The following is a 17,172-nucleotide window of genomic DNA, read 5'->3' on the forward strand; positions in this document are numbered from 1 at the left end:
TTATAAGTAAAAAAGGCGGCTGGGGGGCGGCACTGTGATTTGTTTTTAGAGGTATACATATATTTATTTTTTTTAAATAAAATGATTGTCATATTATATAACTGTCATGTGATGTTATATTATACAATTGTTACATTGTGTTCTAGTATGCTATGTTAGGTTATGTCATGTGCTAGTATGGCTTGTTATGTACTCGTATGCTATGTGCTATGAGAAAGTTATGTCATGTTCCGTTATGTTAGGGTATGTTATATTATGTTCTAGTATGTCATGTGCAAGTATGTTATGTTATGTTCTGATATGTGCTAGTATGTTATGTGCTAGTATGCTATGTTATGTTACACGCAAGTATGTTATGTTATGTGCAAGTATGCTGTGTGCTCATATGTTATGTTATGTTCCATTATGTTATGTTAGGTTCTGTTATGTTCTATTATGTTATGTCATGTTCAGTTATACTATGTGCTAGTATGTAAAGTTATGTTACGTGCAAGTATGTTACGTTATGTCTTAGTATGTTATGTTATGTTCCGTTTTGTTATGTTCTGTTATGTGCTAGTATGTTATGTTATGCAAGAGTATGTTATGTGCTAGTATGTTATGTTATGTATGAGTATGTTATGTATGAGTATGTTATGTTATGTGCTAGTATGTTATGTTATGTATGAGTATGTTATGTTATGTGCTAGTATGCTATGTTATGTATGAGTATGTTATGTTATGTGCTAGTATGTTATGTTATGTATGAGTATGTTATGTTATGTGCTAGTATGCTATGTTATGTATGAGTATGTTATGTTATGTGCTAGTATGTTATGTTATGTATGAGTATGTTATGTATGAGTATGTTATGTTATGTGCTAGTATGCTATGTTATGTATGAGTATGTTATGTTATGTGCTAGTATGTTATGTTATGCAAGAGTATGTTATGTTATGTGCTAGTATGTTATGTTATGTATGAGTATGTTATGTTATGTGCTAGTATGCTATGTTATGTATGAGTATGTTATGTTATGTGCTAGTATGTTATGTTATGCAAGAGTATGTTATGTTATGTGCTAGTATGCTATGTGCTAGTATGTTACAGTATGTTATGTAAGAGTATGTTATGTAATGTGCTAGTATGCTATGTGCTAGTATCTTATGTTATGTAAGAGTATGTTATGTTATGTTATGTATGAGTATGTTATGTTATGTGCTAGTATGCTATGTGCTAGTATCTTATGTTATGTAAGAGTATGTTATGTGCTAGTATGTTATGTTATGCAAGAGTATGTTATGTTATGTGCTAGTATGCTATGTGCTAGTATGTTACAGTATGTTATGTAAGAGTATGTTATGTAATGTGCTAGTATGCTATGTGCTAGTATCTTATGTTATGTAAGAGTATGTTATGTGCTAGTATGTTATGTTATGCAAGAGTATGTTATGTTATGTGCTAGTATGCTATGTGCTAGTATGTTATGTTATGTAAGAGTATGCTATGTGCTAGTATGTTATGTTATGCAAGAGTTTGTTATGTTATGTGCTAGTATGTTACAGTATGTCATGATCCATTATGTCATGTTTTGTTCGGTTATGTTCTGTTATGTTCCGTTCCATTCCGTTATATCATTTGATGTTATTATCTAAACTGAAATTGAAATGACCTGGACACTGATGCTGCCCTGCAGTTTGAGCTGTAGGCGTATCATGTCCACCTCGCTGGAGGAGCACAGCTGATTGATCTCAGCCACCTTCTTGCTCATTTCGTCGATGGCCACCTCGATGGGGCTGAGGTCGATGTGGTGCTGGTACATGACTGCGATGCGTTTCTTCACGTAGGGGAAACAGTGCGTGGCTGTGGGACACAGAATGAAAGGTGACAGGTGAACTTTCTTCGTCATCAAGTCAAAACAGGCCGACAGTAAAGATAACAACCTGTGCTTGAACTTTTGGATCAGTTGCGCCATAAAGTCAAGTCATCCATAACATCATAAAGTGTGATTGTGGTTTAGGAGAAGTCCTTGACAAACAAGCTGACATGTTCACTATCTAATCTCAATCTTCTATTCCTGCAACAACGCGTTCCTGCTGATCACTGACATGCGTTGACGACATGTGACACTTGTTATGATAATCAAGTAGTGCACTGCTTCTCAAATACTGGGGCGCCCCCCCCCAAGGGGCTGTCAGAGGCGGATGGTGTGCTTGTAGTACATTACTTCCTGTGTGTATACGACTCGTTGGGAGGGCGTACATCCCACCTCCGTGAATGCCTTCTCCTCTGATTTCGGATCAACATTTGCAATAAAAACGACTGTTGTAACCCATCGATTAGTTCCAGCCGCAATAACACTCCCCTTCTCTCTTTAATTACCATGATACTAGCCACGAAGGAAGCTAACGTGCTTACTGGTCAACCAGAATTGTGGTTGCTAACCGAGTTGAATTCATGTCATGTGCTCGACAAAGAGTGACAAAAAGCAGGGGTGTCCAAAGTGGGGCCGCACCAGGGGCCATTTGTGGAAAAAATAGCAAAAAATTGGAAGAATAGAGTAAAAGGCATAATTTAACGACAAAAAAGCCACAATTTTGATATGAATAACAAATAACAAAAAGCTATGTCTTTAACATTTTTTCCACATACACACACATTTTTAAAACCTTTTTACAAAATTCAAAACATAAAAATATAAATATTTATACACACACACACTATAAAAAACCTTTTTACAAAATTCAAAACATATAAACATACAAAAATATAAATACACTACGTCCCCTACTAACGAACATCCGACGTGCGAACACTCGTAGATACGAACACAAGCCGACTGGTCTATTTTTTCATTATTTTTTTTCGAAAATTGCCATATTTTGTCATTTAAATTTTTTCGAAACACAGAGGTGCTAATTTAGTATTGCGCGCCATTCCGCCGCTACGAATGGTGGGTAGCAGCATCCCTCTCACGTGATCTTTCTCAGTTCGTCTGCACTTGTCGCTGATGACATCTCGGAGCACGCCGTTTGTACCCCATTCGATACTTTACAGGGACGTTTGTTATCCGCTATCATGGCTGATAAATCGAGTGCAAGTGCTGGTAGTAGTGGCAGGAAACGTCAAGCTATTTCTATGGAAACGAAGATGGCCATCATCAGGAAGTTGGACGGTGGCGAGAAAATGGCTAATGTAGCGCGTGCTTATGGAGTGAATCGCTCAACCATAGGAACAATTTACAAAGGCAAGGTTCGAATTATGGAACATGTGAAGACTTCTGTACCAATGGCATCCACTATCATTACAAAGAGGAGTCTAACGACGACGAAGATTTGTCCTTTCTTCAATAATTCCTCCTCCTGCTCCACCACCACCACCAACGACGAATGCTCGACCACTGCTCTTCAAAGGTAAATAATATTTATCATTAGGTATTATTATATCATTTTTATTATTGCTTTTTTCATTAATTATCCTTGTTTAATACTACTACTGGAACCAAACTCATATTTACATACATACGCATATACTGTATATGTATACACGTACATGTAGTACCTATACAGTATAATTGGTAATATTAACTTTTCCCCGACTAAAAAATATTAAAATATCTAAAAATAAAGTGGCCCCCGTTAATGCTTGAACGATGCTGGTGTCAGCAAGTCATACAGTGGTTTGTACAGATATATAAATAAAGCAGAATTTCAATAGTATTTCAATTTCTGTCCTCTTGGGGAGCATGGCAGAAAATAACTCCAAGCCACTGTGCAACGGCTGCAATATTTTTCCATACAGGATATTTGTTGATGTGTGCATACACATGGGGTACCCTAATATATTCACATGCTTGTATGTAAGCTAACTCTTCTACGTCTGAACCAGTGCACACAAACCCCACACGGCGCAGTTGTTTTTAAACCGTGGAATGACTCGAAATCCATCAAACAAAACCCCAACTGTGACTTTAAGGTGTTTAGCCGCATCACCCCAATGTTGTATGTTACTTACACCATTCGAACTTATCAACTATGGTGGCCCTTTAGGGTCAGACAGGCTCCAGACTGGACTACAGGTCACAGGATGCAAATTCTCGACTTGGAGCACCCATGCATGGTAGTACAGCAGCGCCACTTACTGGTTAGTATTGTCCTGCGTTTGCACTGCTCCTCCACGCCGCCTTGCTTTTTGCCCGACACGGTGAACGGCATCTCGAACACAAAGCGGCGGATGTTGTGGCTTTTTTCAAAGTCCGTCTTCCTGTCTGCCAGCTCCTTGTCCTCCATGTAAGGTGTCACGTGGGTCACCTGGATGTACGCGTACTTGGAATCCAGGTCTTTAGGGTTGATCTGGAAACCATGCACATTGGTTATGACAAGATACCTTTTCTATGAAGATTACTACACTGTCACCATGATGAAATACTTTTACTATGAAGATGAACCACAAGGCAGTACAGTCAGACCTTTGTTTTTTTTTATTTAACTCGCAGTGAATACATTTGAAATAAAGGAAGTGAACAAATGTATTGTAGTTGATGTGAAACAGATGGGGGGGTAGGATTAAATAAGCTTTGCTTCTTCCTACTCCTTTTTGGACATGTGGAACTGTGAATTGTTCTATGTGATGTATTCCAATGTAACTTGTACGCATGTTCAAAATAAATAAAATCATTACCATTTAATGCTCCAGTTTTCTTTTTAAAAACTTAAACTTAACAATTGATTTTTGAATATTTTTTTGAACATGAACAACAAATTGAAAATAAATCAACAAGCCAACTATGACTTAATAATAACAATAATTATTAACAATAATAACAACAATAACAACAATACAATATAAATATGATAAAAAAATCTATAAATTCATCAATTAACCCCCCCCCCCCCCCAAAAAAAAAAAGTTTTGTTGTGTGTTAGCATGTTAAAATAAAAAAAAAAAAAAACAACTGGAAAATGTGAGCGTTGTGAGTCTTGTTTTTTGTATGCATTGTCTCATACTACATGGTTGATAGTTAATAAAATACCTAAAAAACGAGAGAAATGAGGAAAAAAACATGTTCCTAGACTTACAATACGGACCTATATTTTAATTTATTCTGATAACAAAGACCTGAAAAGAGACTCTAGCACCTAATACAAAATCCTGGATAACAGCCCTAAAACACATCATATAAATGACAAAATACACATTTACTATTACAAAATAAAATACGCATATTTAAGGACATTTCTATAATGAAATTAACCCTAAAGATGAAATTACAAATGATTCAGTTTTCTTCTAAAAATTTTGCCGAAACTGCACCTTGGTTTAATATGGTGCGTAACAAATGAGTCCGCTTGCCCAGCGCTGTATCATTCCGTGAAAATGACAGCCCGAACAAAGCACCCGAAGCGTTGCTCGCTCACTGCCCCTGCGTTCTTTCATTAGCTACTGCTAAATAATCCGCCATGGGGCCAAAGAAAGTTGTGAGTGCCAGCAATTTGATGCAGAAAGTAAAAAACACTATTGAATTCAAGAAACAACTTGAAAAACGTCCCCTCCCCTTCTCACTCTTCAGAAAAATTTAAAAGTAACCAAAAACAGCTAAAATCCAAGGCACTCTCTAACCCTGTTAAAATGCCTTTACTATTTTTTTATGGCATGTCTTAATGGACCTTTTCAGCCCCAAAGCGCTTTAGCCATCCGACCTTCTTCAGGGGAATAAAGGTAAAAGTAACGTTAAATGTTCAGTTATCCATTTCAGTCGTCATTTATGAATATTTCCTGCAAGTAATTATTCTCGATAAAAATCTATAACATTTTTGTTCATATTTTTGAGTGTCTGGAACGGATTAATAGGATTGACGTTAATTCATATGGGGAAAAAATGCTTGTTTTTGTACGTTTGGGAGATACCACTGTATTAATAATAGACTCACCTTTCCGGAGTCCTGAATCATCTTCACATTCTCTTGCCCAAACTTGTCAGAGTACAACTTCAAGAGCCTCTGAGATATCTCGGACAGTGGAGTGAATTTGGGTTCTTTGTAGATATATTCTTTCCCATCTTCATCCTCAAAGAAGCCCTGAAAGCATGAAAAAACACGTTGACTATACATATGTACACACATGGAAGCCACTAGAGCAGGGGTGTCCAAACTTTTTCCAGCGAGGGCCACATAGTGAAAAAGAAAGGAGGCAAGGGCCGCTTTGGTATTTTGTTAAGCAACACATTTCAGATATGCTGAGAAGTTATACAGTACATATTTCAGGAAAAAAATAGCCCCCATCTCAGCTTTGTGATGAAAGTGAAAAAGCCTATTATTATTTGCTCTTTTTTTCCCCATTTTTCCTGTTGGATTTTTTATTATTTTTTATCTTTCTTCTTTTTTTCGTAAATAGCACTTTACTCCTGTAATATTTTGCCTTTATTCCCCTAATATTCTGACTATTTCCTCAACCTAATTTTCCAAAATTATTATGATAACTTGGGATGAGCCGTGACGGATAACGCATTTTTGCCGAATACGAGCATGAAACGAGTACACCTCGCCATTATCCGTAATCGTGGGGAAAGAAAATCCTCATTATGTATTCACTCTTTTCACGCTCTGTGATTGGCCAGTCACACAGAGCGGCCACCCCTGCTGAGACAGACTGTGCAGGCTGGAGCCACAGAGGAGTTGATCGGTGCCTCATTCATATACACGGTGCAATTGGCAAGTTGAAAACGGCTCGTGTGGCGTTGCCCACTGCCTCCACTTTATTAGGTTTTCCTCAGCTCGCTTCTTTTTCGTTTTTTATCTGAAATTACTTGGTAAACTTCTTTCGTAAAGTAGGCGGTGCATTTGACAAGACAGCGCTGTGCAGGATTGTGTTGCGTCAGTCACTTTGCAACTCAACCGGGGTAGCATGACCGCTATTTTTCCTTGAAATGTATTTTTGTCTTATTCCATGAAGTCATCATAAAACAGGCGTGCTACCAACAATATAAGATTTTTGTTAATTTTCAATTGGCAGCACACAGACAGTGGTAACTAACCTGCACTGACTGGCCACAAATTTAGGTACACCTGTACAGCTGCATCATTCTGCCTGTATGGCTATCACACTACATTATATACAGTCATGGAAAAAATGATGAGACCACCCTTGTTTCTTCAGTTTATTGATCCATTGTAATGCCTGGTACAACAATTTGGACAAATATAATGATGATAACAAAAATAGCTCATAAGAGTTGAATTTAAGAGCTGATATCTAGCAACTTCCATGGTTTTCTTGATAACAACCAAAATCACTTAAGTTCTTACATGAATAGCTATAGCATTGTACTGCCAAAAATGTAACTCTTATGAGCTATTTTTGTTGTCATTGTTATATTTGTCCAAACAAAGGTACCTTTAGTTGTATCAGGCATTAAAATGAACAAGAAACAAGGGTGCTGTAATCCTTTTTGCCATGACGGTACATAAGTGTGGTAAAATATTACACCCCTCTCAATACGTTGCAGTATGTCGACTACGTTGCAATCTTAAAATAGTTTTGTAACGTACGCGGTGCATTTCACAAGAGAGCCGTTTATGGCTCGTGCATCAGTCACTGCTGTTTTTTTTTTTTTTTGTCCGCTTGCTTCCTGGCGATATAAAGTCCGTTGGAAAACTTTGCTCGTCGTACTGAGCGCGGTGCTTTTGAGAAAACGACAGTGAACAAGGCTGACAAATTATTTCACCGTTTGCCATCACTGGATGTTTGCATGAATCGGCATCTTCACACAGATCATAAGACAATAATGAAATCATGAAGTCTCACAGATCACGTCCACACATACACAGCACACATATAGCTGAATAATAAACAATAAATATAGCAACTTCTGATCAATCCATGCCAATTTCAGATGTAAATAATGTACCGATTTAAGTCCCACACACTTCCGGTTAAACCATGCCCACTTCTGGTTATGCCCCACCCACTCCAGATACTCCAGTACAGATAGTGATACAGATCATTTAGATGGGTGAACAGATACAGTTACAGATACAGATAGTGGTGTACTTCGCTTATCCCTAATGATAATGCATTTTCTTTTTTTCTCGTTAGAATACAACTTTTTTCTCCTCATATTTTGACTTTATTCTCGTAAAATTACAGCTGTTTTTCTCATTTCTGCAGGTGTGCATTTTTTAATTTCCCAACTATTTCAACATTCTTGTAAATTTTCTTCTTACAAACAAATTATTCGTTGTGTTTGTGGTTATACACTGTATATGTATGTATTTTTGACTCTGTTTTTAACTGTATATATATTTATTTTATTCTTGTTAAATTACTGCTGATTTTAAAATTTTTGCTGTTCAAAAATGTTAAAAAGTAACGTATTTTTTCATTTCAACTTTATGGTTGTAATGCTTTATGCTTTATGCTAGTAAAAAAGTTTCTAGATGACATTATGACAGCTGCCGATTCTTGTAAAATTACGACTTTTTCTCAGTAGATCACAACTTTTTTCTCTCAATTGACTGCAAATTTTTTACATTTTTGCTGTAGTGTGCGATTTTTCTTTCTTTTAGTTTTCTTGTTAAATTACATTTTTAGAATCTGCCGCGGGGAAAACAAACAAAAAAACAAAACAGCCGTGGGCCACACGTAAATTCCTTCACGTAAAAACTTGTAAAATTACTGCTGCTGTTTGTTTTTTCATTTTTTTCTTGTTCAATTATATTTTTGGAATGTGCCGCGGTCAATAAAAAAAACAGCCGTGGGCTGAAACGGCCCCTGGGCCGCACTTTGGACACCCCTGCACTAGCTAAGGTTTAAAGCACACTAAAAAGCAATCACTGGCCACAACATTAAGAACACATTCGAATGAGATGATAAATATGAATGATGCAACAATGCAGTGGCCAGTGACTGTATGCTCTGCAGACAGAATCCGTTTCAAGAGACAACTCAAAGAACAAAGCATCATCTCAGTGTCAACATGACAACCTCACTCAGTCCGTTGTCCTACATTACCCAATCACGATGACACTGAAGCTGATTGCATTTGCAAAGGAGAAGTACACGGCTTCTAAAAAGCTCACTGCAGTCTCACGACGCCGGCTATCACACTCATTTACCTCAGCCTCCGAATCGGTAAACTGGTAATGCTACAGGGCAGAAATTAAAAGCATCATTATTCATTACTTAAGCTACCCAGACACACTGCGTAACCATGTGAATGACAAGCGGAAGAAAACACCCAGAAACCCTGACTTTGTATGACAAAACCATATGAAGTGTAGAAACAGACCAGCGCCATGCAATGAATGCAGAATCTGTAATGATGATTGGTAGAAAAGTACTGAATACGTTTCATAAGCACAATGAAAAAGAGCAGCAGCACACAAAGGCAGCCTGGAAGAGCTTACAAGGTGCAACGACACAACTTACCGCTGCCTTAAAAGAGGGCAAAAAGCAAAAAATTGGATTAGTGTGAAATAAAAATGACCACAACCTGTGCTCATAATGTATGGAAGCCCGTTTCGGTCACTGAAAAAAAAAATCCCAACGGTAAATCAGAATTATGAGATAAAAAGTCAAACTTATGAGATAAAAAGTCATAATAATGAGATAAAAAGTCAAGGTTAGGAAATCATGTAATAAAGATAATGATAACAATAACGAGGAAATGTGAATTTCTCTTGGAGATCAATAAAGTATCATAATTATGTGATAAAGTATGAGATACAATGATACAAATTATGAGATACAAACTGCGAAATACAAACTCGATTCAATTTGATTTTTATCTCATAACTATGACATTTGATCTCATAATTATGACTTTTTAATCGCATAATTTCAACTTTTTATGTCATAATTATGACTTTCCCGTCTCATAATTTGTACTTTTTATCTGATAATTATGACTTTTTATCGCATAATTTCGACTTTATATCGCATAATTACAAATTTCCTATCTCATAATTTTGAGTTTATCTCATAATTTCAATTTTTTATCTCATAATTTTGATGTTTTTAATGTCATAATTTCGATTTTCTTATCTCATCATTATGACTTTTATCTCATGATTTTCACTTTATTTCATAGATTTTTTTATCTCATAATTTAGATTTTTTAATTTCATAATTTTGACTTTTTATCTCATACTTATGACTTTCCTATCTCATAATTATGACTTTTTATCTCAATTTCAACTTTTTTTCTCACTATTTTGATTTTTGAATCTCATAATTTCGATTTTTTATCTCATACTTATGACTTTCCTTTCTCATACATATGACTTTCTCATCTCGTAATTTGGACTTTTTATCTCATAACTTTGACTTTCCTATCTCATAATTTCGACTTCTTATCTCCCAATTATGACTCTCCTGTCTCATAATTATTACTGTATCTCAATTTCGACTTTTAATCTCATAATTTCAATTTTTTTTAACTCATAATTTTGATTTTTTATCTCATAATTATCACTTTCCCATCTCATAATTATGACTTTTTCTCAATTTCGTGGTTTTTCTCACAATTTTTATTTTTTCATCTCATAATTTCAATTTTTTAATCATATAATTATGACTTTCCTATCTCATAAATATGGCTTTTCATCTCATAATTTCGATTTTTTTAATATCATAATTTCGATTTTTTATCTCATAATTAACATTTTTTTAATCTCATAATTTAGATTTTTTGTCTCATAATTATGATTTACCATTGGGATATTTTTTTCTTTGATTACATATTTACTTTTTTCTGGAAGCGGGCTTCCATTCATATGTTATTAAAGGTACAACAATACCGAAAGTAAACCCATTCATTTAAGATTATTCCAATACAGTAAACCCTCGCCACTTTTTGCCACAAATTTCGCATCTTCACCCTATCAAGTTTTTTATTTAAACTATATGAATTAATAAATCATGCGTTTTTGTTTTGGCCTATTATTAGTCATATGCATTTATAGTGTACAGGTATAATTTAGGTAACACATTATCCTATTATGTGAACCGCTCTTGATAGCCTTTTGTAGAGCTTCAATTGTTGTATCTGAGCACATTCCTGCAGTACCTTCAAGCATAGTTAGCCTCTCAGCAGGAGGTTATCTCTAGCCTGGGGGTAACAAACAGTGCCAGAGGAGGTCACTCTGGGATGCAAGCTCCACCCACAAGACAAGGCGGCATCGGGGAGTCCCTTCAAACATAGTTGACCTCTCAGTCAGGAGGTTATCTGTAGCATGGGTGTGACAAACAGTGCCAGAGGAAGTCCCTCTGGGATGTAAGCTACCCCCCAGGGCAAGGCGGCATTGAGGAACTGATTCTTTTCTTTCACATTTGCATGTATGCACGCTGTATGTTTCTGTATTATGTCTGACCTCTTTTGGAAAAGAAATAAACTGTGCAAACTCCCTGTCTTTATTTCAGGCATTCTCTTTTCTTAAGAAACAATGTTTTCCACAACAGCATTTGAAAGCAAATTTTACCAATTTTTTTGCCTAAATGAAGCATAAAAATGGTTAAAGGAAGTAAAATACAAATATAAGGCATTCAGAAGACGCATTCAAAGGCGTTGTAATGATATGTAGTGTTGTACACTGGCCACTAGGTGTCAGTAATGTTGCTGTAACAGGCACACTAATCCCTAACACAGGCTACTGCTGCGTCCGTAACCCTCGCCAAGCTAAAACTCATCTCTGGACCACCGATGTCACTTCCTGTCCGCCCTCCCGCTCAACTCCCCTAGCACCAGAACACATCTATAGCAACACACACGAGCACAAGTCTTATTTATACTTTATATGTCTTATTTTCTCTTTTTATGCCTACTATTTTGGGTAATAGGAATCCTACTTTGAATCCTACTTTGCAGTTATTCACTCAGTTCTTGTTAGAATGGGATTAATTGCAATGTCAGGCCTATTCATTTATTGAACACAGCAGGCACAAAAATCCCCAACACGGGCTAAAACAAAGCTGAAACTCAACTCTGAACCCCCAGCATCACTTCTGGTCTGCATTTACTGCAACACACATGAGCAACAAGTCTTATTTATGTCTTAAATGTCTTATTTTACCTTATTATGTCTACCATATTGGGTAATGTGATTGTAAAGGCGACTATAGGGGTGGTATCACATGTCTAAAGGGCTCTAATAATGTTATTTTTAACATTATGTATTTCGAAGGTTGTAAATAGGTTTTCTATGCTCTAAGTCCGAAAATATTCCACTTATTAATAAGGAATTCTACTTTGCGGAAATTCACTTATCACGGTCGGGTCAGGAACTAATAAACCGAGATAAACGAGGGATTACTGTATCACGTTTTAATTTAAAAAATCATCACTAATACAAATATTTATCAAATTGGAAGCTCACCTGGCCAAAGAACGCCACTCTGAAGTAAGTGCCAAGTAACCTCTTTCCCGTGTGCATGACCTCTGTGACTTTGCTGTACGCCCGATGCAGCGTGTCGTACAGGTGGGCCAGTTTCTGAGCAGAGGATCGGAAAAGCCGATGACACCAAAGAACCGAGGTCAGCATCGTCACTCCTTTAGAAGATTTCATACCTCAAAGTCCCGACGCTTCTCATAAATGGGGATGATCAACTTGTAGACGTCTGAGATGAGCTCGTAACGCTCGGCTTTCCACAGGCCGTCGGCGCACTCCTCCAAAAGCTCCATGAGGACATCCTGGTGAGAATATTGACAACACAAATGATTTTTACAGTCAGTGGATCCCCACACATTTGCAATTCAGCACTCATACTGCGCAAATTCCTGGATTATTGGTCAAAAAATGAATTTTTTTTCTGAATATAGGCCATTTTTTTCCCCACAGAAAACACATCTCATTCACTGTAAGTCAATATCAATTCATAAATATGTGATAATACAGGTAAAATGTACAGAATACATGTCCCACTCTTACAAAAAAGCCCACAATTTTTAGATGTTCATGTATTTGTGCGACCAGTCCAGGGTGTACCCCGTCTGTTGCCCGAAGTCAGCTGGGATAGGCTCCAGCATGCCCCCGCCACCCTAATGAGGAGAAGCAGCATAGAAAATGGATGGATGGACGGATGGATGGATGGATGGATGGATGGATGTATTTATGCTTCACACATATTTCCTTCGGCGCTGAGATTGCACACTTTGGCGACATTCGAACGCACCATAGTTGCTGTGTGATGCAAAAGTGAAACTTATACAACAATGCGGGCTCAAAACTTGCAGCAAGGTGATCAAAAGTTCACACATGATGGTAAGACCTTACTGGAACGACAACAGGTAAGCAATGCAGACGTGGCTTCTCTAGTCTTCTAGCCTCAAGTCACTACTGTAGAGTCTAGTGCAAGCCTGACGACCAGCTAAAGGCTACACCGTGACTCCCGTTCCATGTGTTCATCCATCATCTTACATTATTTTATTTTATACTTTAAATGTGTTTAATGTGTGAGGAATATTTAGGGCTTAAACCTGGATTGTGTGGTGAGTAAATAATGGCAAGAGAGAAGGGGAGGAACAGTCACTTATATTGCAAATGATCCAAAAATCAGAGGAGAACATCAGCGTGAAGCTAGCAGGAGGTTTTGGAGCGGGTGGGGAGTAGAAAATATGTAAGTACTTCATTGAAGTGGACATCCTGCATGCCGACATCCTCCATCATGGCCGCCTCCTCATCGATGTTTGGAGTCACCACTCGGAACGCTGAGCATCCTTGTTTGAACATGCCTGCAGAAAGAATGGCACTGCTGATTAGGAATTAGCCCGGTCAGACTCTGTGACAGCTAAAATGAGACAGGTGAGCGTAGTACCTTTTCTCCTCAGGTATTCTGCCACCAGCGCTGCCACATGAACGTAGCACATGGCTGCCTGCAACCAATGACAGCAGGATAGTCAGTGAAAGAAAAACACTAAACTTAAAAAACTACAATGGCACCTAATACAACGCAAACTTCAAAGCAAAACAATCCATAATTGGAAGAGCATAAAACAGCTGACACAGCGCATTCTAAAAATATAATTTAAAAGAAAACCTTTTAAAAAAGCAGCAAAAATGATTGTACAAGAATAAAGTCAAAATATTACAAGAACAAAAAAGTTGGAATTTTACGAGAATAACGTTGTAATATAATGAGGGAAAAAAACGGCATTAGTGTACCATAAAGCTGATGTATTAAAGAAAAAAGATGTAACTTTTTTGTAATATGTTGTAATATTTTGACAAACAAACAAAAGGTTGCAGGAAAAGATATGTCACAAGAAAAAAATCAAAATAAAAAAACAGCTGTAATTTCACAAGAATAAAGTCCAAATATTAAGAGAAAAACGTTGTATCGTACCAAGAAAAAAAAAAAAGAACAACCTTGTAATACTATAAGGAAATTAATGTCATTTTAGAAAAAAATATGTTCTTTCTTTAAAGTCAGAATATTATGAAACAAAGAATTTTTGGAAAACTTGGTTGGGATACAAGTCAGTATTACGGGAATAATGTCAAAATATTAAGAGAAAAAAATTGCATTCAAACAAAGACAAAAAAGAGACAAAAAGGTTGCAATTTTACGAGAATAAACTCATAATTAGGGATATCCGATAATATCGGCCCACCGATGCATGAAAATGTACCGGTCAACATCGGTATAGGGGTTCTTCACTATAATGAAAGGTGACATGGCTCTTTAAGCGCCACAAGCAACATTGCTGTCGCCATGACAGTCAACACGCAGCATATGCCTGAGCTGATGTTTTGCTTAACCGTGTTCGGAGTGGCAGGATGTGGTGGGTTGTCAAAACACCGCTCATGGTGAGTGGGGTAGCTCATATCTATCCATCTATCTATCTATCATATGTAGATGCCGCATCGAGCGCTGAGCCGTAGGTCAACGTTGCCACCATATTGGATGTGGCAAGAATCAGAGTGGAGAAGATACCTCATTCATGTGCTGTAAACCACATCCCACGGAATAACATTTCACAGGTAAGACTTAACAATTACCTTTGATCGCATTTGGCCCTGCAAGATTTGGCCATTATAACATTGTTTTGAGAGCATAATTTACCGACGTTGTGGGAAACACTGTATTCCCGTGCACCATTCATTCATTCATACAGTATGTCTATGGGGTAGCGGGAATGTAAAAAATAAAATGCGGAAAGAGCGGCAGGCAGACCCTGTAGTTTGCTTACCCGAGATGTTTACAGGCACGTTGAAAAGCTAATTGCTGATGCTGCATCCATTAGTTTCACAACACATACAGTATGTGTTAATTCCACAGCAGTAGATACTGTATGTGATGTCTCCATATATCGGTTGATATCGGAATCAAAAATTGAGAGTTGGACAATATCGGCATATCGGATATTGGCAAAAAAGCCAATATTGGGCATCTCTACTTATAATATTATATTCATTGATCATTTAAGAGAGACGTTTAGAAACACCAACTCCTTCAAATGAACGGCCCCAAATCTGCCACATATTGCTCGTCTTTCACGACACACCTCGGATAAATCTCCGTTCTTCACGTGGATTCGAGCCATGCTGTCCAGCCAGGTTTTTCGGAGCTCCGGCGTGCTGGTATAAGACTTGGCCAGGCTGTACTGAAGGTCCACCAGCATCTCTGGATCCCTCTCGTGTTCCTTCATCTGAGCGGTCGCCATCAAAACGGTTCGGATGCGTTTGGTCAGGTCTTTAACGTCTGACGGGAACGCCGTGTTCTGTCGAGGGAGAACTTGTTGTTTTAGGCACAAAATTAATAATAATCATAATAAAATAAGAGTTTCCTGACCTTGATAGTTCTGTCACTGTTGGCACAGTTGTTGATGATGGATAAGGAATGCTGGAAGCGAGTACTCCCGATACCAATGACGTCAGCTATCAACTGACTTACAGCAATCACCACCTAGAGAAAAGGAAAGAATGATTAACAGGAATATTTCAGCAAATTGTCCCTCCTTAGGGTTTTTCCCAAAAAGCACGGGCCAAAAGGCTTCATGGGAGGTGCAGCAGCTTGAAACATTTTTAAAAGGAAACATTCTTTTTAAACCTGCTAAGCTGACTCATGTTTAAAGGCAAAATTAATGTATTCTTTGAAAACAAAGTCTCAGCAGTACAAAAAACCTGTGGAAGTAGTGTAGTGGTGGCCCCAGTTGTTTTATGCTCTGTGGGGGGAGGTTCACTGTGCCACACTTTGACAAGCTACTTACCTTATTAATCAAGAATCAAAAGGGATTTCATCGTGAAGTGTGCATGTATTTACATTTCAACATTTACAGTTACAACATTTCATGTGATTTCAACGCAAATCTAAACACACCGGTGGATTTTTCATTTTAATGAGCCCAAACATATCCATATGATATCACACTACCAATAAACATAGAGATTCTTTACTACAGGGTCTCAAACTCAACTTAGCTGGGGTGTGCTAGAGGCTAGGATGAATCAAGTATTCAGTAAAAAAAAGGGTTTCAAGTATAACAAAAAAAAAAACCCATAAAAATAAATATACAGTATATAAAAAAATTCTTATAGTGTCGCTGTGGGTGCTTCTGGCTACCCAGCATGTCTTGCGCCACTTGTTTTGTACAAAGTTGCTAAAGTTACGTGTGTAGAGTTAACATAGTTGTTGTTTATTCTCTCCATAGTAGTTGTTATAAAATGCTTAGTGTCCATTATCCATAAATATTATGGATATTTTATTTCACTATTGTTAGTTCTAATTATGCACAACATAATGTACAAATGTATTTCTCCTAAGATACACACTCATGTCACTCTGACTCGCTATGATTATCTGCTCGAGGCTCTCGTCTCAAAAAAACAAGTCCTCCACATGTTTATCACCTGATTCAAATAGCCTTGGGTGTCTAGGCATGTGGGTCTGCCCTTCATCGTCTCTGAGATCACCCCTCCCCTCGCATAATGTTTTGAGAATAAAGTCAAAATATTATGGGAATAAAATAATGATATTATGAAAAGAAAATTAATAAAGATTATTTAAGAAGAAAGTTGAAATATTTGGAAAAAAAAAAAAACAACAGCAAAAATGGGGGGAAAAGAGCACACTGAGAATAATACAAGAATTCAAAAGTCAAATTATTACACAAAAGTTTTCTAATGAGAAAAAAATCACAATTTTGCGAGAATAAACTCGTAACATTACGAGGAAAAAGAATGTAATTTTAGTATAGAG

General features: G+C 37.2%; 1 protein-coding gene across 4 annotated transcripts in view; it reads right to left on the bottom strand.

Annotated features, from left to right (window-relative positions):
• zmp:0000001200 (dedicator of cytokinesis protein 9) overlaps positions 1-17,172 on the bottom strand; it is a 145,450-nt gene that overhangs the window by 4,448 nt on the left and 123,830 nt on the right. For all 4 annotated transcript variants that reach the window (XM_054788041.1, XM_054788039.1, XM_054788038.1 and 1 more), the window contains exons 42-50: positions 15,766-15,879; positions 15,479-15,694; positions 13,789-13,846; positions 13,599-13,705; positions 12,542-12,664; positions 12,351-12,464; positions 5,910-6,056; positions 4,121-4,331; positions 1,652-1,842 (exon numbers count right to left, since the gene is read on the bottom strand). In XM_054788041.1, coding sequence (XP_054644016.1) covers positions 1,652-1,842; positions 4,121-4,331; positions 5,910-6,056; positions 12,351-12,464; positions 12,542-12,664; positions 13,599-13,705; positions 13,789-13,846; positions 15,479-15,694; positions 15,766-15,879 — 1,281 coding nt within the window. The remainder of the gene's footprint in view (positions 1-1,651; positions 1,843-4,120; positions 4,332-5,909; positions 6,057-12,350; positions 12,465-12,541; positions 12,665-13,598; positions 13,706-13,788; positions 13,847-15,478; positions 15,695-15,765; positions 15,880-17,172) is intronic.

This window comes from Dunckerocampus dactyliophorus, chromosome 9, assembly GCF_027744805.1.
Source record: "Dunckerocampus dactyliophorus isolate RoL2022-P2 chromosome 9, RoL_Ddac_1.1, whole genome shotgun sequence".
NCBI classification, from domain to species: Eukaryota; Metazoa; Chordata; class Actinopteri; order Syngnathiformes; family Syngnathidae; genus Dunckerocampus; species Dunckerocampus dactyliophorus.